The following is a 23,151-nucleotide window of genomic DNA, read 5'->3' as shown; positions in this document are numbered from 1 at the left end:
CAATGAAGATCTCTGCAATAACTGAACATCAGTCAGTGTCTTTTCCTATGGTTACATGGATCTTAACTTTCTGACTCTTAACAGATGCAGGCGCCAGGAAAGCGAACAGGCGGAATTTGAGAAGAGAATGCACGTTTATTTATATGTAAATATGTTTGAAATTATGCATGACTGTTGCGAGCAAGCAATAAAATATTTTGATGTTTCTGTTGCTGCATTTCTTTCAGAGAAACTATATATATATATATATATATATATATATATATATATATATATATATATATATATATATATATATATATATATATATATATATATATATATATATATATATATATATAATTATTATTATTATTAGGCTATTAGTTCCTATGATATTAAAAATATATAGAAATGTTTTATCATATTTGGCCTGTAGCCAACCTAATAATATTTGGCGCAAACCGTTGAAAGGGTTTTAAACAAAGAACTAAAGTATAAAAAAGAGGGATTGAGTACAAATGTACAAATGCAAAATATTTACGTCGGCTTTCAGAAAGTCCCCAACAGTGGGCTTTGGCAAAGAAATCGGATTGGGGGAGGAAACGAATGATGTAAAATCACCAGAGGCAACATGCGACATTGTTAGAAAATCCGTCCCTTGTATTATTAAAAACTTTTGCCAGGATACTAATCACTCCGTGTTCCACATACCTGAAGATTTGTTATTTTTTTTTTGCAGACATTTATCTCATTTCTGGTAGCATTACATGTAACAAAAAGCCCTTTAAACACTGACATGTAAGCTTAAAACTCCGAATATTACATATAATTGCATGAAAATGACCGGTCAGATTGTGTGGATATGGCTTATCCTGCAAAATGAGGTGCAGTGCAAATGGAAACATGCTTATCCACTTTGCACAATATAACTGTGCTAATATTGCTTAGACTTTTTTTTTCTGCAGCAAGAAAGCAACATTGAAAAACAATTATATCTACAATGAAATAATAAATCTATCTAAAATAAATCAAAGTTAAATAATAGGCAAACATGCTTTCAAAAAGAGATTTTTATTTAACAATTTTTATTGTTACTATTTATTTAACCAATTCATGTTTATCTTCACAATTTTATTAGCCTATTGAACCTATACCAATTTTGAAGACTCTGTTATGCATTATTGTTCTGAAAGACCCATTGTGTGAAATGTCTTATTATTTTGTTAAGAAAAAAAATGGCTTACAAATACTTGCACACTTATACGCTATAATCAGTCTTTCTGAATCCGGCACATCTGATTTGGCTTCTACTTGATAAACGCGTAAAAAAAACAAGCGAAAGTTTTAGCGCATCTTCTGATATTGCGAAAATATATTAATTCTTCAGCAGTATCACTCAGCTCCATAGCTGGGCTCATCTTATGTGATAATGCGGAGGGATATCATAATAAGAAAAGAACACCCTCCTATCCCAGTTAGTCCCACTCACATACTCTAAGTTATTGATCAATTCTAAAAACACATCGAAACCTTGGCGTTTTTGCATTTCTGCGCATTTCTTGGCTGCTGTCCAGCACAGACCCCTAAATATGGCAAGCTGTTTTAACATTTAAACTATAAGACGTACAAGCCTATACACTCTAAAAAATGTTGGGTTATTTAGTTAACCCAATGGTTGAGTTAAAAATATTTGGTGCTTTGTAGGGTTATTTTAAACCTCTATTGGGTTATTTATTTAATAACTCAACCAGTTGGTTAGCAATTTTTGAATTTCAACAGTCAACGGATTTAACTGAAGTCACAGAACCGCTGTATTAATATGCGTACGTGATGTTGTTCTTGCATTATAAAGTTTATGTAAGCTCTAATGCAGTAATGTTGTTATTTTTTTAATCAAATTGCCGTGTTTTTTTATATATCCCTTTCACCTGACTCTCAATTATTGATGATACAAGCGTTCGCGCTTCATAGCCGATCTATTTGCGGATAAAAACGCTTTCTCTGCCTCCGTGTTCATCTCTAGTTGTTTTGGAGGAAATGATACACGTATTTGAGATATTCCGCCGTCATTCTCGCCTTTAGGACCCAGCAGAGACATCAAACCGGAGTCGCGTCCACTCTTGGTGAAGGTATGTTATGTTGTCTTAAAAAACACTGTCCTTACGCTAGGAAACTATATTGTAACAACTAAATGCTAATATAGACATATATATGTGCTACATTTTGTTCAGGAAGTTGCTGGTTTTCCAAGAAGTACGGAATTATATTGAAAGTTAAATGTTGTTATTACTGTTTGTGTGTACTATATTAAAGGCCCTGAAAATTACATTTTCCCTACATCTTATACTAACCTACAGGGATGAAACCACACCCTGATAATGTTGGATGCTAATATAAATGTTTTATCAGTTATACTCGCATGTCATACAGCAATTAAATATAAGCCTAAAAAATGTTATATAAGAATTGTAACATCTGATAGCTTTGTATAATAATAGTAGTAATATATGCTAATAAACAATAATACAAAGCCCTTAAACATACATGTCCAGTTTTCAATTCAGGTGAGATTTTAGTGATGCTGTGACCCCTCAACTGATAAATGTTGTCTGTCAGCTCATGTTCATTTGTGGTTTATTTTATTTTTTGTTTGTTTGTTCATTGTAGGTTGCGCTGGACAGAGCGAGCTTTGGACCTCCTTCATAATCTTGTTGAGAGGTGAGAAAATGACAGCTCTGTATTTTGTAATATGTACATGATGTAAAAATGCACAGATACACACACTTAAGCAGTATCATATACTGTAAATTTGTACATTTGTACAAACTTATACATTTGTAATTCTTCTGTAAATGCATTTATACGTCTCTGAACAGCACCGGTAGTGTGTAAAGACACAAACGTCTCTTTCAAAAGTGTTTCTGTGCCTTATTTAAGTGTGAATTTGGTATTAGACTCTGTATCAGGCATGAGGCCACAGGTGAGTACAGATGACTGATATAGAGTCTAAGCACAGTTCAGAAATTTCAGAACTCCACTCCTGGAACATTTGACCAAATAAATTGAGATATTACAGACATTAACCTATTTATAATAATCATTGCGTTATGACAATTTACTGACAGGTTCCAGTTATTTCAGTAGAAATCTGTGATCAGGAGTTTGACTCTTTTGCAAGTTTCTGAGCATGAGAATTAAGCACACTGATGAACATCAGTGCACAATTGACCATGTAAAATGGACCTTATTTGCCCACCAAATTTGATCCACCTTAAGAACTCTCATAAAAGACTACTCCTGCAACTAAAAGTGCACATGTTCATAGTTTTCTTTTCTCTCTATCTGTTTAAGGTACTTCTGGAGATGACCACTTGCAACCTTCCAGTTATCTTTTCTCCTTTCCTAAACTGGGTAAGTACATGATTTTTGTTGTTATTTGGTCCTGCATACATGTGCAAATTTACAATTTCTGTTTTAAGGTTGGAGCGAACATCATTTGCTATATGGAGGAGTAGGTAACTAAACCATTGTTGGTGTGAAATTCCATAGCATTTTTTTCCTCTGTTGAAGTCAGTGGGGACGATCAAGTTTTTGATTTGCTTTGTCCTTTAAGTTATCATTTGTGGTCAGCAGAAATAAAAAAACAAACACTTGAGGGTGAGTAAATGATGAATACACCCAAAAATCAGTGAAACACCCATACACTCATTCAGCAGCAGAGGCGAATCCATCATGTCCTGGAGCTGGGTCAGTTGGCATTGCTGTGTGAAGTTTGCATCACAGTCCTTCACAGTCTAAACCAACACAATCTCATGGCAATTCGTAACTTTTTGATTTAGTGATTATTCGTATGAGTTCATACGATCTAATTCGTACGATTTAGTACAATTTAATACGATTTTCTCATCCCCCAATGACAGTTGGGTTTAGGGGTGGGGTTAGGTGCCACGCCTTCTTTTTAAAATCGAAGTGTGTGGGTGTTTCACTGATTTTTGGGTGTATTCATCACTTACTCATCCTCAAGTTGTTGATTGATTTTTATTTATTGATTTAATTTATTTCTGCTGACCACAAATGTTAACTTTAAAGGACAAAGCAAATCAAAAACTTAATAGTCCCCACTGACTTCAACAGAAGAAACAAACGCTATGGAATTTCACTGTGGACCAAGAATGGTTTAGTTACCTATATTGTTCAAAATATCATGTTTTGTGTTCATCTGAGGAGAGATTTAGAACAAGCGGAGGGTGAATTAATGATGACAGAATTTCCATTTGTGTGTAAAATATCCCTTTAATAAATTCAGTGTACTGTTTGTATGGCATGGATTTAAGTGCTGTTTTTGTTTATTTATTTTTAGATTGCTCAGGACAGGTATTTTATACCCACACACCAAGGAAACTTTTTAAGATTTGGGGAGATGCATCACTGCAGATCCTCTCGTATTGCAAAAAAGAGAAGCGAGCCTTGGATCTATCAGTTCAAGCAAACATTTCATCTGGTGAGACAATCCTGCATAACAGCTCTGTTTTAATCCCAATTTGTAGCATTTCCCCTTTGATATGAGGGGCTTGTTTTGAGTTTAATTATTGTTTTTTTCTATTTGATATAAAGACAGTCTTGGAGATCCCGCTTTGGAGATGGTGCTTTAACAACTCAGCCAGCTATCATTTCTTCACTGCCATACAGATTGTGCAGCAAGATGGTTCAGCCCTCATACCAGGACGCAAAACAAGAATTTGTTGATTTGCGACTTCTAGGTGCATTATTTATGACAATAAATGTTGGACATTATTTAATTTATGTGTATACTTGTATTTCATTCAGTACTTAGAGGAGGAGGAGGAGCAACAGAGACAGAACCCTCTTGTCCTGCTGCTTGGGGATGAACTAAACTGCTCTCAGGAGTTTATTTTGAAAGGAGTGGCACTAAATTCATGGATTTAAATAAAGCTTTGCCAATGTAATAAAAGCTGTGTGTTTTTATTTACATATAAAGATTACTACTACTATAATAATGATAATAATAATTTTTTATTATATGGTTAAGCCGAAATAACGAAATAACCCAACAAATTAGTTATTTTTATAACCCAAATTGTTGGGTTAACCTTATCAACCCAACAGAAGGTTAAATAACCCAACAGAAGGTCGTTGCCAAATTGACCCATCTATGGGTTACCTGTTGGGTTATTATTAACCCAACTGTTTTAAGTGAGTATATATATATATATATATATATATATATATATATATATATATATATATATATATATATATATATATATATATATATATATATATACTCTTATACTCTTTACATAACTTAACTTTACATAAATATAGCCTAAAGAATATTACTAGGATATTAAACAACAGCCCAAACTAGTATTTGTAAATACAAGATAACCTTGTCTAAAACATAAACTTAAATGCACGCCATAGATTTAGAACACAGTAAGTTAAATACATGGCTGTAGCATTAAAACTATTTTTGGGGTAATGTTTTGTTATTTCAGCAACAATTTATTTCACTTTGTTTATTTTCCACGTAATTTTAACGTATTTGGGATTAAGACTATGGTAGAAATGTTTTGATTCAATATTAAAACGACTTGCCATATCTTTGCGCCGCCTTCATCAATTTTGACAAACAAGCGGTGTCAACAACCGCATTTATGCTAAAAGTTTAATTCTTTAAAATGTATTTTTTTCCAAGCGACTTGACACAAAGACAACGAGGCACATGAAGTGCAATGCTATGAGTTACTGAACTTTTGGGTAATCACGTTTACCGTTACACTTTTAGAAAGGCTAATTTTACGTCATCCGTTTAAAACAGATTTAAGACGACAAAACACCAACAAACGGATGATTCCGCTATAATTCTGAACACGAATCTTATACACACTATTCACTGAGGTGGAAAATGAAAGCTGCGTGTATTCCGCCGAGTAAACAAACACTAACCAGTGTGGGTCTGGTCTGACCTAATGGCTAAGCGATTGCTCTGGGAGAGACGTGAAAACGCCCACTCTAGACTTGTTGAACTCGACACCAAATTACATTCCGTTACCGGAGCGAGTTTGCAGAAGTCTATAGAGCTCTTTTCAGAATGGATGTTTTAGCAGTTCCCCAAAACAGAGAAGAGGGCTGGTACTTGTCTCTTATGGCACCAAACACAAAAGGACCAAAGTTTGCATGGCTTGATCCATCAAGACTCTATTGCAATTCCCAGGTAAATAACAATTCTTGTTGCAATCAAAACTTTATCTAGTAAACCATATATGTTAATCAATAATCTAGCTCTAACTTCATGAAGCATGGAAAGTGTTAAGCTACACTAGAAAGTGCTTCATAGTTTTGAAACCGTTTTCTCCTGACTGATCCAGGCACTGTCAGATTGTGTAAAAGATCTTCTCAAACCATTCCAGAATGAGACCATTGACCTGGTGGCTGGAATAGATGCCATGGGCTTCATCCTCGGTATGAAACTTTGCTCTTTGTGTAGCTAGTGAGAACGCTTATACTAGAGAGACAGTATTTTTAGCACAGTTCACGTTGCAGGAAAAGTAAATATAACTCTTAGCAAATAGTCTAAATATAGAGTGGGATATACTAAAGGCTTCTCTAATGAAAGTAGCTTATATATTAACTTTGTGGAATTGAAAACAACTAAAAAAACAGATTTAATTTAAAGTTTCTCCTGCATTGTCAGGGTCAGCTGTAGCCACAGCATTGGGAAAAGGATTTCTGGCTATTCGTAAAGCAGGACACTTATGTGTTGAAACTCGCACTCAGGACTACAGCGACTATTCTGGACGAGAGAAACTCATGGAAGTGCGTGTTGATGTGTTAAAGCCAGGTACTACTGATGTATCTAAAGTGACTATAATGGCTAATGTTGTTGAAAGCCACATGAAAATAGATACAAGGCACAATTCACCCCAAAATTACATTTTACTAACCATTTATCACCCTTAGCCCTTTAACTGCCTGCTCTACCAGATGGTCGAGCATATTTTGACTGTTTTAAATAATGGCTTACACTACTACACTACTACACCTGATTTTGGTTTTATTGTAAAAAAAAGAAAAGAAAACATGTTAAATGAGAATATGAAATATTTTATGGCACACTTCAAAAAATAAAGATGATATAGTATCCAAAAATGTTTTATTTTGATTGTTTTTAAATAAATTGGTCTTACAATTTGCATATTTTCATAACTGTATTACTTCCGATTACTTTACCATAAACCGACACATCAACCATTTGGTAGAGGTTGATATTTAAAAAATTATGGGATGCACTGAGTGTGTTAACTAGCGACATTAGGAGTTAAGGAATGTGATCCAATTTTTTTTTCTTGGTGGGGCAGTGAAAGGGTTAAGTTGATCCAAACCTTCATGAGTTTCCTTTTATCTGGTAAACACAAAACAAGATGACCTCCAACATTCTTCAAACTATCTGCTTTTGTGTTCAACAGTGGAAGAAAAACTAGATTTGGATCAAGTGAAGGGTGATTAAATGACATACTATTCCTTTTTGGGTGCACTATACCTTTAAACACTCTCATAATCAAATCATTTTGATATATGCACACAGAATTTTACAATACAATCTCATTGGAATTCAGCATCACATCCAGCTCTCAGTAACTGCAAAATGGTAAATTACGTAATTATGGTAAATATGTATTTCAGGTTTACGGGTTCTTTTAGTAGACCAGTGGATTGAGACTGGAGGAACCATGAGAGCTGCTATCAAACTGGTGGAGAATCAAGGAGCTATTGTTGTAGGTAAGCATTTAAGTGTGCTAGGAAAAAAATTAGTAGCACTGGTCAGAGATTTTCTTAGAAATTACTGTTATATTATTTGCTACATGCAAGATATTACAAAAAAGATTTGGACAGCTGCTTTTTGCTTTAATGAAAAGCTAACAGGTCAGCACTTTAGATTAACTCACCAAAATGACAGCTATTATTTCATTAACTTCACTTTGATGGTTTGAGTTTGAACATTTGATTGACACCAACATTAAACTGGCACCTACATGTCAACTAACTGCCATTACAGTGTAAGTGACTGTCAGCTTAAAATCCGCTAACATCTTATTGTGATTATCTCATACAAGTAAACTTGCCAGTACAACCTATCAGAACCCTAATCCTACCAATCTACTATTACTGTTCTAACGTATGAGAGTTAGTAGACATTACTTTTATGTGACATTACTTATAGTCAACAAAATGTGTTAAAGGGACCATCAAACTAAAGTAAAACCATTATTTCTCTATTGTAGGTATTGCTGCTGTGGCCATTGAAAACAGCGAGGGAGGAAAATGGCTGAAGGAAAACTATAAATATTCCCACTGCATTCCGAAAGAGCTGCAAGCTCAAATAGACAGTCAATATCTGGAGTATTTTAAGAACTTCAGTGTTTAAATGCATGGAAATCAGGCACATATTCAAATGGAAATGTAATATTTCATATACAGTATATTGCATTTTGTCAGAATTTAAACGTTTTCTATAAATCCTCATTGCAAAACATGTATATATCACTGATTTTTTTGTTGTTGGTATTAAATGTAGCAAGTGCCATATAAATAGAAACATAATATTTTTATAATACCTAGAATATCTAATTTTCTTTCTATTTCTATAATAACAATATAGATGGGTTTTACATTTACATGACATATACATTGCTCAGAATAATTGAGGACACTGCATTTTGAAAATGAATATTATTATCCATTTCTCTAGGCAATGTATTTTGGTGCATTTAAACAAAACAGATTTATTAAACAGATATATTTATTAAAATAATATTTTAGTCACCAAACATATTTAGAAATTGAAAGATAAAACAATTAAATTCAATTTAATTTATTTATTTTTGCTTCTCTTGATTTTTCCTTTTTTAAATTTGCATTTAATCTTTGTGGGTGTACTAGTTTTTGGACCGTTCTCTTAAATTATTTTGTTAGATAAGCTCCAGATTTGGCTTCAGCACTGACTAATCTAAAGTATATGCACACATATAATATTGTATAGCTTCCTATTAAAAATATGAATTTAAAAGATAGATTTGTGAGGGGTGTACCTATATATGCCCAGCACTGTATGTCCAAATTGTGTTACATAAACAGATTTGGCTAGACATATGAAATTGAGATTTGAGGTTGCCCCTATATAAAATAGGTTTCAAATGTTTTTACTTCACATGACTATTTATTTCACAAAAGAATTTATTAATTGTACATATTATATTTCTGCAAATGATTCAGCGCAAATGTAAGAAATTATTCAGAGGTTGTGACATACATTTGTGCATCTTGTCATTCTAAACTTTATATTATCTCATATTGGAAATGAACCAACATGTCTATGGCTGTTACACGAAAATACCAATAGAGCACGCTATCAGGCTGAAACTGAGATTTCTAACTTGAAAATGGTCAAATTTTGCAAATTTCATCTTTTAATCAAACAACATTAATACAGTTATAATGTTACATTAAGATATTAAGGAAAGGGCATATTGTATTTAATGTAAGAGGTTTTTAAATAAATAAATGGCTCGTTTAAAAAAGAAAAGCATTTTATTTATAATAAAATTGCCGGTCACAAAAAAACTACTGTATGTATGTAAGCCCTAATACTTATAAAGTTTTACAGCAAGATGAAGGTATATAAAGGAATTCCTACATAACTTCAACATAATGACCATTTTAATAAACGGTATTTTTGATATAGAAAAATAGTTATCACTGTTAATTTTTATATTGTGCAACTCATGCATGATCCTCTTGTGTACCTTGTATAAAAATTACTCCTGACTGTAAACTAAGCAAGAAAATTAAATAAAAAAAATTATTGAACACACTGTAATGATCATTGGTAAAGTGTGCAGACAGCTCTTGAGAAAACAGAATACCGCTTTGCCACAAAAAATGCAAACCTCAGGTTTTCCAACAAAGGAATGTTTTCTTTTATCCAGCGGATATTCAGTTACGCCCTCTGAATAACAAACCACACTGCTCTTTGCAGAGCTCTCTTTTGCTTGAAATCCCACTTTTCGTATCTTCTCCCTATGCACAGATATGTACATTTTTATGTGTTTTGCTTTGGAACCATTATGTGTCGGTGCAAATTTTTGCCTTTTTATATAGTCAGAATCTACTGACAACAGTTGCTCTGTTTCTTCTTGGACGTTGCATACAGGTTATTAGAGTTGCTGTTGATTTCTGTGTGAAGAAAGAAGTTTACAGTTTAATTCAAATGCAAAAACGATACAGATCATGTCTGCTATTTATTATTGCATGTTATTAATCTTTTATCAAATGGAAAACTTATTCTGAACGTGAAGTGACCTTTCATGATGCAGTCAAATTCTAATGGATTAAATAAAATCCTACTGTACTTACGAACAACTTCCCCAATACGTCTTGATCCACTTTTCTCCAGTTCTGCCAGTACATTGGCCTCAAAGGTTAAAGATGCGACTCTGAAGAAAAAGTCTCTCACATTCTCCCCTACAGGCACCAAAACAGTAATAGTTAAACAACAAAAACTGCAGCAACTTTTAAGACATTGCAATAAATTACTCAAAATAAGTCCCATTGAAACGAAATGCATTATTATCAGATCCTCCAGGATTCAGTGATCGCTGAATGTAACGCAAAATCAAGCAAAATCACCATTTTGTGGAGTTGGCATTTTTTTAAATTGACGCAGATTACCCATATACACTCACTGGCCACTTTATTAGGTACACCTGTCCAACTGCTCCTTAACACAATCACATGCCTGCAACTCAAGGTCAAGACGATCTGATACAGTTCAAAACGAGCATCAGAATGGGGAAGAAAGAAAGGTGATTTAAGTGACTTTGAACGTGGCATGGTTGTTGGTGCCAGACGGACTGGTCTGAGTATTTCATGAACTGCTGATCTTCTGGGATTTTCACGCACAACCATCTCTAGGGTTTACAGAGAATGGTCTGAAAAAGAGAAAATATCCAGTGAGCGCCAGGTTTGTGGGCACAAATGCCTTTTTGATGCCAGAGGTCAGAGGAGAATGGCCCGACTGGTTTGAGTTGATAGAAAGGCAACAGAAGCTTGTGCAATCTCTGAATGCACAACCCGTCCAACCTTGAGGTGTATGGGCAACAGCAGCAGAAGACCTCACCGGGTGCCACTAGGACAGGAACAGGAAACTGAGGCTACATTTTGCACAGGCTCACCAAAATTGCACAATGGAAGATTGGAAAAAATGTTTCCTGGTCTGATGAGTCTCAATTTCTGCTGTGACATTCGGATGGTAGGGTCAGAATTTGCCATCAACAACATGAAAGCATGGATCCATCCTGCCTTGTATCAACGGTTCAGGCTGGTGGTGGTGTAATGGTTTATGTCCACAGTGTACCCATTTTCTGATGGCTACTTCCAGCAGGATAACGCACCATGTCATAAAGAGTAAATCATCTCAGACTGGTTTCTTAAACATGACAATGAGTTTACTGTACTCAAATGGCCTCCACAGTCACCAGATCTCAATCCAATACAGCACGTTTAGGATGTTGTGAAACAAGAAATTCGTATCATGGATGTGCAGCCGACAAATCTGCAGCAACTGCGTGATGCTATCATATCAATATGGACCAAAATCTCTAAGAAATATTTCCAGTACCTTGTTGAATCTTTGTCACGAAGGATTAAAGCAGTTCTGAAGGCAAAAGAGTGTCCAACCTGGTACTAGTAAGGTGTACCTAATAAAGTTGCCAGTGCATGTATATTGGGCAGTCAGGACACATGCAGTCAAATTTCCACCATGCCACAAAGCACCATATGCTCATCAGGTGTGCAAAGCCTTGAGTTGTCAACACACACTTCTAGCCCAATGTGTGGTCTACATCATGTGACTATCGCAATGCGCATTTAAAGCCTGTTTGAACTGCCATGTGAGATGTACCAACTTCTGAATATTTCATATACTGCATGTATCTGTCTACATAAGCATAGGCCTCTCTTTCTCTCTCTCTCTCACACACACACAAACAGAAGGATGCACGCTCTGCATCATTTCCATCACTATGTACGAATAGCCGCCAAACAACACGGACAACTAAGCATTTATTTTTAAGGAATTGGTTTCATTTTCAAATATAATAGAGCAGGCTTTAGGACAAAACTCTAGTTTCTCTCAGTATTTACTTACTTTACATAACTTACACAGATAAATGGCTCTCGAGGTCATTAATTAATAATAAATTAAGATTTAAATTTATGTACATTTTCTAAGCAAAACAATAAAAGAATTTCACTTTTCATTTAAATTTAGTCGCAAAAAAAAAAATTTTTTTTTTCAGCAAAATCCTGGCAGGACTTTATATTATAATAGCTCTAGTTTCAAACTCACCAGACAAGGCAGACAAAGCCCAGTACTCCGCTTTCATCTGATCTGCTATTTTAATTGCATCCTGCTCAATTAGTGAATACTGCGCAGGAGACTGCAGAAAAGACAATGTTTTGATAGCACATGTGTACTGGAAGAGACAGTACTGGATTATGTGTAATGTCAAGTGTAAAGGTAGCTATATTGGATTTAAAGATGGTCACTCACACTCAGATCTTTCTTCGTTCCCACCAAGAACAGTAACACGCTGGTAGGATCATTCTCTTTCATAGCGTCTTCAAGCCATTGCCTTCAGAAGAGAATGATAGATTTAAATGTGTGACGCACACTGTGTTTGTTAATCCTGTAGGTTAGTAAAGATGATGTAATTTACCTGGTGTGCTCCAGTGAAGCCACATCAGTCAGGTCAAATACAATGATTACAGCTGGAAACAGAACATGAAAAAGACCATGAATCCCTCAAAAGTACAAAAAAAGGAAAAATGCCACTCTTTATTATTACCAGATTTAGATATTTTGTAATAATATTAACATTTAATTAATTACGCTGTTATGTACCCAATATTTAGTACATAACATCTATTGGAGTGTATTTGAGTACACTTATCACGTTAGAGAGATTAAAGTTTAAACCTTTAAGAATTCATAAAAAATGTACTATTCATTTACTTAACCAAAGATGATCCAAAGGGTAGGTGACCTTTTATTCTTCATTAGAACATTAAAGATGATTTTAAGCTGAAATTATCCATTTACAAAAAGCAAGGCAATGCCTACTGACACTTTGAGAGTCAAAAAAATACATTAGGGCTCATTTTTCACTTAGTGGTATGGTTTGGTACACTTAAGTGTGCATTTATTTACATTTCCACTATCAGAAGTACCAAAATAATTAACCTTACTGTACCATTTTTGAGAATCTAAAGGTTGGGATCTAAAGGTACAATACTATGGTACCAAAATGTTGGAGGTAGACTTGCTACTGACGGCTGATTTACAGAGAATTGTCAATTAAAACAATTATGTTCAGCTGAAGAAAAAAAGTATGTTGGATGCACAGGGGGTGAGTGTATACATTTTGAGTGAACTAACCCTTCAAGTCCATTTGTTATACACCATTTCCTTACGTTTGTTTGTCAAATTTAATAGCAATATCTAAATACAGGGTTTCTGCAGGTTTCACCAAAACATTTTAAGACCTTTTTAAGACCGTTATGAAGGAAATTTTAGACTTATACAAGGCTAAATGCTAAGGGTGTATTTCGAATATCCCAGTTGGAAAAGATTTTCACTTGCCCTACCAAAAAATGATTATAATTTAATACATTTAATAATACAATAATAATAATTTAATAATAAAAAATAAAGGTCAGGTCAGTATCCTCAGCAGTAAATAAATAGACAATGAAATGTTGCTGTAAGGAAAGTTATTGAAACATGATGGTAAATAGAGTTAAAAATGCTATTTTTAGATAAAAGTTTTTTTTGAGGTTGGAATTGTTGGTGATTGTATGAGTGCTCATGGCCAGATTGGGCAGCTATACATGAACAAAGGAAATTTAAGATCTGTTAAAAAAGATTTAAGACCTACAAAAAAAACATTTCAGTAGATTTAAGACTTTTTAAGGCCTAAAATTTAGCTTTTGAGATTTAAGACTTTTTAAGACCCTGCAGATACCCTGGAATAATTTTCTAGAAAGTCATGTACCCTGAGCTCCTCTGTAGTATGTTGAGGCAATGCATTTAAACCTCTCCTGTCCTGCAGTGTCCCATCTGAAAAAACAACAAAACTGCTATCAAATAACCATGAAAATGACTTGGTCATAAATCATTTTACTGTCATAACGTGTACTCACAGTTGCAGACTGAAGGGGACTCCGAGAACTTCAAACCTCTCCATTTCAAAGTCCACACCAATGGTAGCTTTGTAATTTTTGTCAAAGACATCTTTACAAAATCTATAAAACAGACTGTTTTTATTCTGACTGCTCTGATGTAGTTATAAAATATTAATCTGTGAACTGCCGCTTTGCTCACCTATTAATCAAACAGGTTTTCCCCACCGCCAGATCTCCAACTACAATAACCTTGGAGATCTTAAACCTACTGGACCAAAAGGAGAAAAAGCAGAGGATAAAACCACTTCACCAATCCTGAATATGGCCCAAAACCATCGATTTAACAAAACAAAGGATAACATCTCACCCCACAGTTCCTGTCCTCTGCTGCTGACAGGCCGTCTTCACCTTGCTGTGAAATGCATTCTCTGTGTTCAAAGCAGTGCCTTTGTTGAAACACTACAACAGGAGTGAATATTAACACTCATCACTTCAGATAGAGGAAACTAACAACACCTTAAAGGAATCACCCAAAAAATAAAAATGAATGTTACCTACCCTCAGGTCAATGAATGTGTGGACAATTTTGTTTCTCAGAGAAAAAACTAAAGAAGATTTTTAGCTGAAACCTTAGTCCTAGGAGAGAATGGAACTCATTGGCTAATGGCACCTTGAAAGTCATATATATATATATATATATATATATATAAAATCATCTTATACAACATTACTGTATAATCATCATACGAATAAATGCAAATGAAAACCTCTCTCTATCAGGGTTAAACTTTGCAAAACCTTCACAAACGAAGAGCTGAGTGGAGCCCAGTCATTGTAGATCCTGTGATGTGAGTATTGCAGATGTTCACATTGTGATATTGATGCTAAAACGATATATTGTGCAGCCCTTATTACAGCATGCTTGTGCTCCAGATTGTCAAGAAGGTACACAAGACAGTTCTAATCTAATGATTTCTAAAGATGTAAATAATTTTCTTGCACAGACTGATTGTGTTTTTTATAAGGTCTCAGTGTATCATCAGGAGCCACATGTATTCATTTTGTTTTGCCTGTATGTTTTTTTTCCCTCTAAAAGTGCCTGTAGCAGTTGAATGAGTGACTAGTTTTAAATTAAAAAATATATAATGTTTCACTAAAAAAGTCATCTACAACTTGCGTGACCTGAGGGTGAGTAAATCAACAGTAAATTTTAATTCTGAGTGTCTTGTGTGAGAAATATTTACCTTAGGAAGCTGTCCGATTATGCGGTCTTTTCGTACAGGGGGCAGTACACTCATAATGATGCTTCTGAAGGGGAAACAAAGTTATGAATCACAGTTTGGCATTTTGTAACATGGCACACCATAAAGGAAGAAATGAGTAATGGCTGCTCAAAGAAAATTTGCAGGAATAAAATGACGTGCTGTTTATAAAGTTTAACATGTTATTTACGTGTAAATATTCCAGCTATCGAAAAACGAACAAGTGGAAACTAGCTAGTTTTAAATTAACTTTAAAAAGTTGTCTGTTAGGTCACTGGAGCGGAATGGGTAAAGACGACTCACACTAATCTGCAGTTCGTTAATCCCAAAGTAAATCTGTGAACAAAGAAAAACCCCTAATTTGTTGTAAAGCGTGTTTGACTTTATTTGAAGTGCTGCTTTTATATCCACTTCTACTTTTCTCCATTACAAACATATCACCTAAATTAGATTTTCAAGTATTTTATGACTCCTATAATATGCCAAAACATTTTAAAAGTACATACTGATAACAAACAACGACCCATCCTTTCTATTTAAGATCCACCCGTGCTCTGTAACACTGTTGCTACAAACAAACGTGTGCTTCTTACCTCAGGACGTCGTTTTTGATAAATCAATGTTCTCTTTTGCTAAGATGGAGACGTTTTTATAGCTTCAGGGAAGGAAAATGGGAAAGAAACATGTGGCGCTGTTAGCATTCGTCCATCGTGTACAGTTCCCAAGTTTATGAAGAGAACTGTAGGATCCTCCGACAGACGGAACGGAAGCGCCGAGAACTGCATACAGATGGATTCGCCTCCTCCAATCCTGCTCTCTCCCCTCCAAAACCAGGAAAGAGGGATAAACGCCCCCTACAGCGGTATGTGTCCTTTTTTGGCAGATTTACAAGATTGTCATGTTTTAAAATGTGATTACCATGTTATTATCATGTTATTGTTTTAACCAAATGCCTATTCTTACAAAATAATTAATATTTTTTATTATGAATTAAAACTGTGATTTTACAAATTATAAACACACTAAAAGTCAATACACTTGGTTTTCATTTATTAGTTCATTCGTTTTCCTTCGGCTTAGTCCCTTTATTCACAGCAGAATGAACCACCAACTTATCCAGCATATGTTTTACACAGCGGGTGCCCTTCCAGCTGCAACCCAGTACTAGGAAACATCCACACACACTCATTCACACACGTACACTATGGCCAACTTAGCAACTTAATAATTCATCTGGGGTCGCCACAGTGAAATGAACCGCCAACTTATCCAAGCATGTGTTTTACACAGCGGATGCACTTCCAGGTGCAACCCAACAGTGGAAAATACACTTGGTTTCAACTTTGAAATGTCATATAATTTATAGTACGGATATATTACAGAATATTTGACATTTTAGAAATGCAATGTCGAGATATTTTGTGCCTTATTACAATTTTGTATTTTGTACCACTGGATTAGATCACATATCAGGTCAATTCAAAAGTTGCATACACATGCATATACATTAAATAATGATCCTGAAAATTAAGCAGTGCTACTTAAACCAGCGACCTTTTTGCTGTGAGTGCTAACCACTGAGCTACTGTTTCACCCCAGACATAATATAACATTTAAAATAAAAAAAACATACAAAACCACAAGTTTGAAGAATGTGCCACCCCAGCCTATTCAGTTCAATATATTTTCCCTTTTTCTCTCTCTTTTTTTTCATTATCTTTATTTATTTTAGCCAATACCCCCTGCTGCCAACCCCAACTTTCTTTACTGACCTGTTTATATGCTTAATTTGTAAAATTAATGCACATATTGTTTATGCGCCTTAAATACGGTGTGTAGCACAATATGAGGGTTAAAGTGTAGTTTATTTATAATTTTTTTAATCAATTTTGTACCGTTATATATTTTTTCCATTTGTACTGTTATTTTCTCTTTTACTTTAGTTTGTTAACTCACACAGAAATCTGATAAATAAATCTTTTAAAAAAATTATAGAAATTATTATATCGTAGTAGCAGACCAGTCTTTTTATTGAATTAAAAAAAACAGTTTAACAGTCACAATAAACTGAAGATCTTAACAGAGCAACTCAAACATGTACATGAAAAAAGTAGATAATACAAAGCGAAATAATAGTAAAAAATAAAATACAAATAAATAATAAAATAAATAAAGTTAGGGGCGGGTTGGGGGAGGGGAGCTTACAATTCAATTATTTGGAATAAATCTGTCCTCAAAATATGACAGGAATGGCCTCCAAACTTTGAAGAAAACATTATATTGTGATAACAATCTATGATAGAAACGTTTTATTGTGTTCTCGGTCAAATAAATGCAGTGTTATGGTAGATTACTTTTAAATACATTAAAAAACTGAACAACCTCCAACTTTTGATGGTCTTGCATTCATATCACTCTTACAAATAAAGGTTATAGCCAAATGATTTCATGTTCTTCACATAACAGTGGATGCAAATAAATCATTACTTTTAAGAGCGCACTCAATGTTGTCACTATTAAACAAGTTCAAAAAAATAAAGCTGCCCAAAATAAAATCTTACAATAAACAACTACAGTAACTGCATGCAGGGGCGGATTTAACCTAAGCAAGATAAGAGGCCGCTTAGGGTCCCAGGAAATCTGAGGGCCCCTAAATAAATACCTAGAAGTATAAATGATACTATAAATTATATAGCCTATAACATGATCATTTTCTATCAAATTTTGTATGATGAGTGTCTAAAAAAATGTAAGTTTAATGTTTATTACATCTGCGCAAATGTTTCCCCCACCCTCAATCATGGAGAAGTCCAGCAGTCCAATTAGGTAAAGATTTAGTTTTTAAAACGAAAGTCGCTGGTTCGAGCCTCGGCTGGGTCAGTTGGCATTTTTGTGTGGAGTTTGCATGTTCGCCCCGTGTTGGCGTGGGTTTCCTCCAGCTGCTCCAGTTTCCCCCACAAGTCAAAAACATGTGGTATAGATGTATAGGAAAGGCTAAATTGTCCGTAGTGTATGTGTGTGAATGAGTGTGTATGGATGTTTCTCAGTGATTGGTTGCAGCTGGAAGGGCATCCGCTGTGTAAAACATATGGTGAATAAGTTGGTGGTTCATTCCGCTGTGGCGACCCTAGATTAATAAAGCGAATAAGCCAAAAAGAAAATGAATGAAGACAAAATGTACAAACGGAGTGATTAATATAAGAAAAAAAAACAGCTAAATAAATCAATTAAAAATAAATGAAAGTACAAAAGATGGATTTTAGAACTTTTGGGCCCCATGGCTGGAATTGCTTAGGGCCCCCACCAAATCACTAAATACGCCCCTATCTGCATGTTCGTGAAGTGACAGTTGTTGAAAAGTGTAAAGCAGCATCGTTTCCTCTCAGCCACCAGGGGGCGCAATTTTTCTAAACATCAGAATTTCCAAAGTGTGCTTGTAACGGGCCACTGACTACTCGACCACATCTCTATTTATCTATTTTAAATAAATAAAAATAGGCAAAATACAAAGTTAAAAATGCAGCCGTTAATTTAAGTTGTTTTTTAAAGTTTTATATTTAGGAAATTTATTGTCATTTAATGTAACTATGTTGAGGAGGAAATGTGTCCCCCAGAGACACCCTGTCAAATCATTAGGTTGTGTGTTTAATATGTTTTAAAATAAACTACTTCCACACAAAAAATCAGATTTTTAGCAAAACGGGGAGAGTTACAGTACGCGTGGGAGATGACGAGTAAATAAACAGTGCGTCAAAAACAACAACAAACCAATTGCATCTTGAGGTTTCTCACCACATTCCCAACTGGAGACCTGGAGACCCCAATAATGCCAAAAGGGTCGGCGCCGTGGCTTAGTTGGTTAAAGCGCCTGTCTAGTAAACAGGAGATCCTGGGTTCGAATCCCAGCGGTGCCTATTGCAAGTGCGCTTTTCCATGTGTCATAAAACACCCAGAAACCACGTGTACATGTTACAATGCATTCCTTCCGCCAGTTTTGGGGGTGTCTGTGTTTAACTCCACCAAAGTTACTCTCTTTGCTCATTTTTGAACAGCCAGACAGTGTTTCTCAATTTTAAACCAGACTCGACTGTGCCACAGTCGACGTACAACCTAAAACGTTGCCGTTGAACCGTGCTATGAAAACGTAACCCAGAAACTCATACACTCAGGCGGGCTCTGTGGCGCAATGGATAGCGCATTGGACTTCTAGATTGAATGAGGCCATTCAAAGGTTGTGGGTTCGAGTCCCACCAGAGTCGCAGTTTTGGAATTGTGTTAAAGTCGCGGGGTAGTGTTTCCCCCTAAACAACTTATAAACCTTCTTGCTCTCAACACAATTAACCAAGTTCTAAATGATTCAAAGACTTGTAGTACGATGAGTTGGAAATGCTGATACACCAGAACTTTGAGACATGCTAAAATATTACCATAATCATTCAATTAAATTTAATATCGCTCTATAATCTTTAGAAACTTCGACTTTCATTCATTACGTCGATAAAAAAACAATAATTTAAAAGTTTTTTGACATAATCCACAAGAGGGCAGCACACACACGGAAAAAAAAAATCCAAAAGATGACCAAGCGGTGATGTGTGTAATAGAGCAAGGCAAAGAGGTTAATAAAATGATGAACAAATCTCAGTAAAAATGAAAAATCATCTACAGTATCTTCAATGAAAATCTTTGTTTCTTTGTATAAAGCAGTCTGCGTAAGGTGCTCCAAGCGCTAGTCTTCTGACAAATCTCAGGGGTGGTTGAGGATGAGCAATAATAATGTTGAGCAATCAGTGCTTGACAACTTCAGCTGAACATGAGGAAATAGCATCAAAGTTCTTGTAACTAAAGATACTTGCTGATTTGACAATTCTTTGTTACTGAAAAATCTGACTCACTCTCAGTAACCTTAGTTCCTTCTTAAGCTTGTATGAAATGTGATGTCTGTGTTTTGAAATATATCAGATTTGTCACATGAGGCTATTTAACATTACTATGCAATAAACAGGACAAATTCATAGGAATAGTTTTTTATGTAATGGATGATTTAATTTGTGGTTTCTGATAATCTGACTAGCTGCCTGAAGCTGATAGATATACTCACCGGCCACTCTATTGGGTACACCTTACTAGTACTGCGTTGGACCCCTTTTTACCTTTAGAACTGCTTTAATCCTTCGTGGCATAGATTCAACAAGGTTCTGGAAATATTTCTCAGAGATTTTGGTCCATATTGACATGATAGCATCACGCAGTTGCTGCAGATTTGTCGGCTGCACATCCATGATGTTAATCTCCTGTTCCATCACATCCCAAAGGTGCTCTATTGGATTAAGCTCTGGTGACTGTGGAGGCCATTTGAGTACAGTAAACTCATTGTCATGTTTAAGAAACCAGTCTGAGATGATTCACGCTTTACGACATGGCGTGTTGTCCTGCTGGAAGTAACCATCAGAAGATGATTACACTGTGGTCATAAAAGGATGGACATGGACAGCAACAATACTCAAGTATGCTGTGGTGTTGACACGATGCTCAATTGGTACTAATGGGCCCAAAGAATGGCAAGAAAATATCCCCCACACCATTACACCACCACCGGTTTGAATCGTTGATACAAGGCAGGTTGGATCCATGCTTTCATGTAGTTGACACCAAATTCTGACCCTTCCATCCAAATGTCACAGCAGAAATCGAGACTATTGTCCAATTTTGGTGAGCCTGTGCGAATTTTAGCCTTAGTTTCCTATTCTTAGCTGACAGGAGTGGCAAATAAATCTGTTAATATAATAATAATAATGTATGTGCTATTAACAGGTGACAGGTTTTATGAGTTTATAAAGATGCATTTTATTTAGAGTGACGTTAATTAGTGTATAATTGATTCAGATAAACAAACTGAAATCACAGTTGTTGTTTTGTTTTTTTTAATTGAAACTAACATAAATGTTGTAAATCTGAAAGTATAAAGAGAATCATGCTGAAACTCGTTAATTTGCGTGAAAGGACAGCACAATTTTAAAGACTTCTTCACTCATATTTTCAAGCCTTCTCCATGTAATCATTCAGGTCACTGAGTTCCAACCTAAGATGACATTGAACATTTGAGTCACATAATAGTGCAAAATTGTGAACTTTAGAAACAAAAGAACATTAGGCTGAAACTTAATTTATTAGGCTTCACAGCTTTAAAACTCTGCTTTTACTTTTCCAGAACCAGCTTGGTTGCATATTTGGTTCATCTCATAAAGCACACTGTAATCCACGTTTGAAATGTTATGTTGCAGAATGCGACAGTCAGTGATCAGGAATGTTCAGTGTTGTTCAGACTATTTGCAATTAAAGAGAACAATATATGAGGCGAAAGGGCTCTGCCGAAACTCATTCTCACAGGCGTTGTCTTATTCATATCTGTTTACAGAAAAAAAAACTCTTGCAGTATCTTTTTGAAATGCTTTTGGAGGATTTAAAATAGCTTCTGAACAGACAGGATGTATTATGGGGTCAGTATATTATGCATTTCAGATTAAGGGGTTTTCACTGTTAAATAAAACTATAATAGTGAAAATATTTTGACAAAAAATACGATTTTTTTTAAAGGTAACACTTTCCAATAGCGTTTTATTTGTCAACAAACTTGGTTACCATGAACTAAATTTTTAAAACAACAAGTGTTTAACAAAAAATATTGACAAAACTATATGAGTAATATTAAAATAACACTGGTCAGACATTGCATTAACAGAGAGATATATATTTATGCTGTTAAAAAAACTTGTGAAATAAATTTAACATAAGAATTGTATTTAAATTAACTTAATTTTTTTAATTCATCCTTACCTTTCCTGGACATTTGGCTGTAAATCATATAAAAAAGTTACATAAATTTACAAAAACAAAAAATGAATAAAAATATTTGGGTAAATTATTGTGTTAAGTAAAAATATCTTCCAGTGTTTTATTCCATAGAATTCAAAGATTTTAATTAAATGTTATTAAATAAAATATACGATTCTTATGAATAATTGTTTCCTCACCTGAGATCAAGAGGAAACGTTCATTTTGCAAACAAGGAGTCTTTATGCACTACTGAGATCTAAAACCCCTCATTAAACTGAATTCTAATCACTTTAAATGGCCAATAAGGTCAGGAGGTCACCGTGGGTCAGTTTCTCTTAGCTTTACCATTATATGAAAATCAAAGTGACACCATAATAGTCAAGTCTTCTACTGGTCATAGTAACTGGTTTTACCTGAATTATTATGTGGTGTTGAAAAGAATCTCTGATTCAACCTTCTTTAAAGATCAATCTTGAATAGTATTTCCATCACGGCAAATTAGATTTAATATTTAATTGAAAATTATTTTTAAAAACATCCGTTTTCATGCGTTTAGCACTTGTGTTTTAGCTACTCTGTAAAAATTTATGAACAATTAGTCATGACAGCAGACATTTTTATTTCATTGTAACTTATTAAACTAAGTTAATCATGTTCTAGCTTAATTTTATATGTTATGCAAGCAGTTTTGAGTCAGTTTAACATAGTATAAGTTCAATTGATTCATAAGGTTATTTTGATTCAAATACAAAGGCTGTAAGTTGAAGGCAACCAGGATTTTTTACAGCGTACTTTAGTATCTTTT

General features: G+C 34.7%; 2 protein-coding genes and 2 non-coding genes across 6 annotated transcripts; 3 read left to right on the top strand and 1 right to left on the bottom strand.

Annotated features, from left to right (window-relative positions):
• Nucleotides 1-5,638: 5,638 nt before the first annotated feature.
• On the top strand, nt 5,639-8,539 carry zgc:174895 (uncharacterized protein LOC100126024 homolog). 2 transcript variants are annotated; one of them, XM_056473645.1, is made up of 5 exons: nt 5,639-6,220; nt 6,417-6,468; nt 6,701-6,847; nt 7,690-7,785; nt 8,289-8,539. In XM_056473645.1, exons 1-5 carry the CDS (start codon nt 6,098-6,100, stop codon nt 8,429-8,431), a joined length of 561 nt encoding a protein of 186 aa, XP_056329620.1. In that variant the 5' UTR covers nt 5,639-6,097; the 3' UTR covers nt 8,432-8,539. The 2 variants fall into 2 exon arrangements, with proteins under 2 accessions (XP_056329620.1, XP_056329619.1); XM_056473644.1 differs by having other exon boundaries at nt 5,643-6,220; nt 6,375-6,468.
• Nucleotides 8,540-9,959: 1,420 nt separating this feature from the next.
• Nucleotides 9,960-16,308, bottom strand: rab34a (RAB34, member RAS oncogene family a). 2 transcript variants are annotated; one of them, XM_056473481.1, is made up of 11 exons: nt 16,103-16,308; nt 15,492-15,555; nt 14,615-14,706; nt 14,447-14,515; nt 14,266-14,367; nt 14,118-14,182; nt 12,783-12,834; nt 12,617-12,698; nt 12,413-12,503; nt 10,420-10,527; nt 9,960-10,239 (listed from the first exon to the last, which is right to left on the bottom strand). In XM_056473481.1, exons 2-11 carry the CDS (start codon nt 15,543-15,545, stop codon nt 10,172-10,174), a joined length of 783 nt encoding a protein of 260 aa, XP_056329456.1. In that variant the 5' UTR covers nt 15,546-15,555; nt 16,103-16,308; the 3' UTR covers nt 9,960-10,171. The 2 variants fall into 2 exon arrangements, with proteins under 2 accessions (XP_056329456.1, XP_056329457.1); XM_056473482.1 differs by having other exon boundaries at nt 14,447-14,512; nt 16,103-16,307.
• A 3,041-nt stretch (nt 16,309-19,349) lies between these two features.
• On the top strand, nt 19,350-19,423 carry trnat-agu (transfer RNA threonine (anticodon AGU)). The gene has a single exon. It is a non-coding gene; the product is annotated as a tRNA-Thr (tRNA).
• A 258-nt stretch (nt 19,424-19,681) lies between these two features.
• Nucleotides 19,682-19,768, top strand: trnar-ucu (transfer RNA arginine (anticodon UCU)). Its single transcript is given in 2 exon segments — nt 19,682-19,718; nt 19,733-19,768. It is a non-coding gene; the product is annotated as a tRNA-Arg (tRNA).
• The last annotated feature ends 3,383 nt before the right edge of the window (nt 19,769-23,151 follow it).

The sequence above is a fragment of the Danio aesculapii genome, chromosome 15 (genome assembly GCF_903798145.1).
Source record: "Danio aesculapii chromosome 15, fDanAes4.1, whole genome shotgun sequence".
In the NCBI taxonomy this organism is placed as follows: Eukaryota; Metazoa; Chordata; class Actinopteri; order Cypriniformes; family Danionidae; genus Danio; species Danio aesculapii.
The sequence above is the reverse complement of the archived record's forward strand: the minus strand, read 5'-3'. Positions and strand labels throughout refer to the sequence as shown.

What these genes read in the sequence shown, in the direction of transcription:
- zgc:174895 (XM_056473644.1), top strand. Translation starts at nt 6,098, where the DNA reads ATGGATGTTTTAGCAGTTCCCCAAAACAGAGAAGAGGGCTGGTACTTG. An exon ending in GACTCTATTGCAATTCCCAG is followed by an intron (nt 6,221 to 6,374) that starts GTAAATAACAAT and finishes TGACTGATCCAG; the next exon opens with GCACTGTCAGATTGTGTAAA. An exon ending in TCAAGGAGCTATTGTTGTAG is followed by an intron (nt 7,786 to 8,288) that starts GTAAGCATTTAA and finishes TCTCTATTGTAG; the next exon opens with GTATTGCTGCTGTGGCCATT.
- rab34a (XM_056473481.1), bottom strand. Translation starts at nt 15,545, where the DNA reads ATGAGTGTACTGCCCCCTGTACGAAAAGACCGCATAATCGGACAGCTT. An exon ending in CAGAGGACAGGAACTGTGGG is followed by an intron (nt 14,516 to 14,614) that starts GTGAGATGTTAT and finishes CTTTTGGTCCAG; the next exon opens with TAGGTTTAAGATCTCCAAGG. An exon ending in GTCCCCTTCAGTCTGCAACT is followed by an intron (nt 14,183 to 14,265) that starts GTGAGTACACGT and finishes TTGTTTTTTCAG; the next exon opens with ATGGGACACTGCAGGACAGG.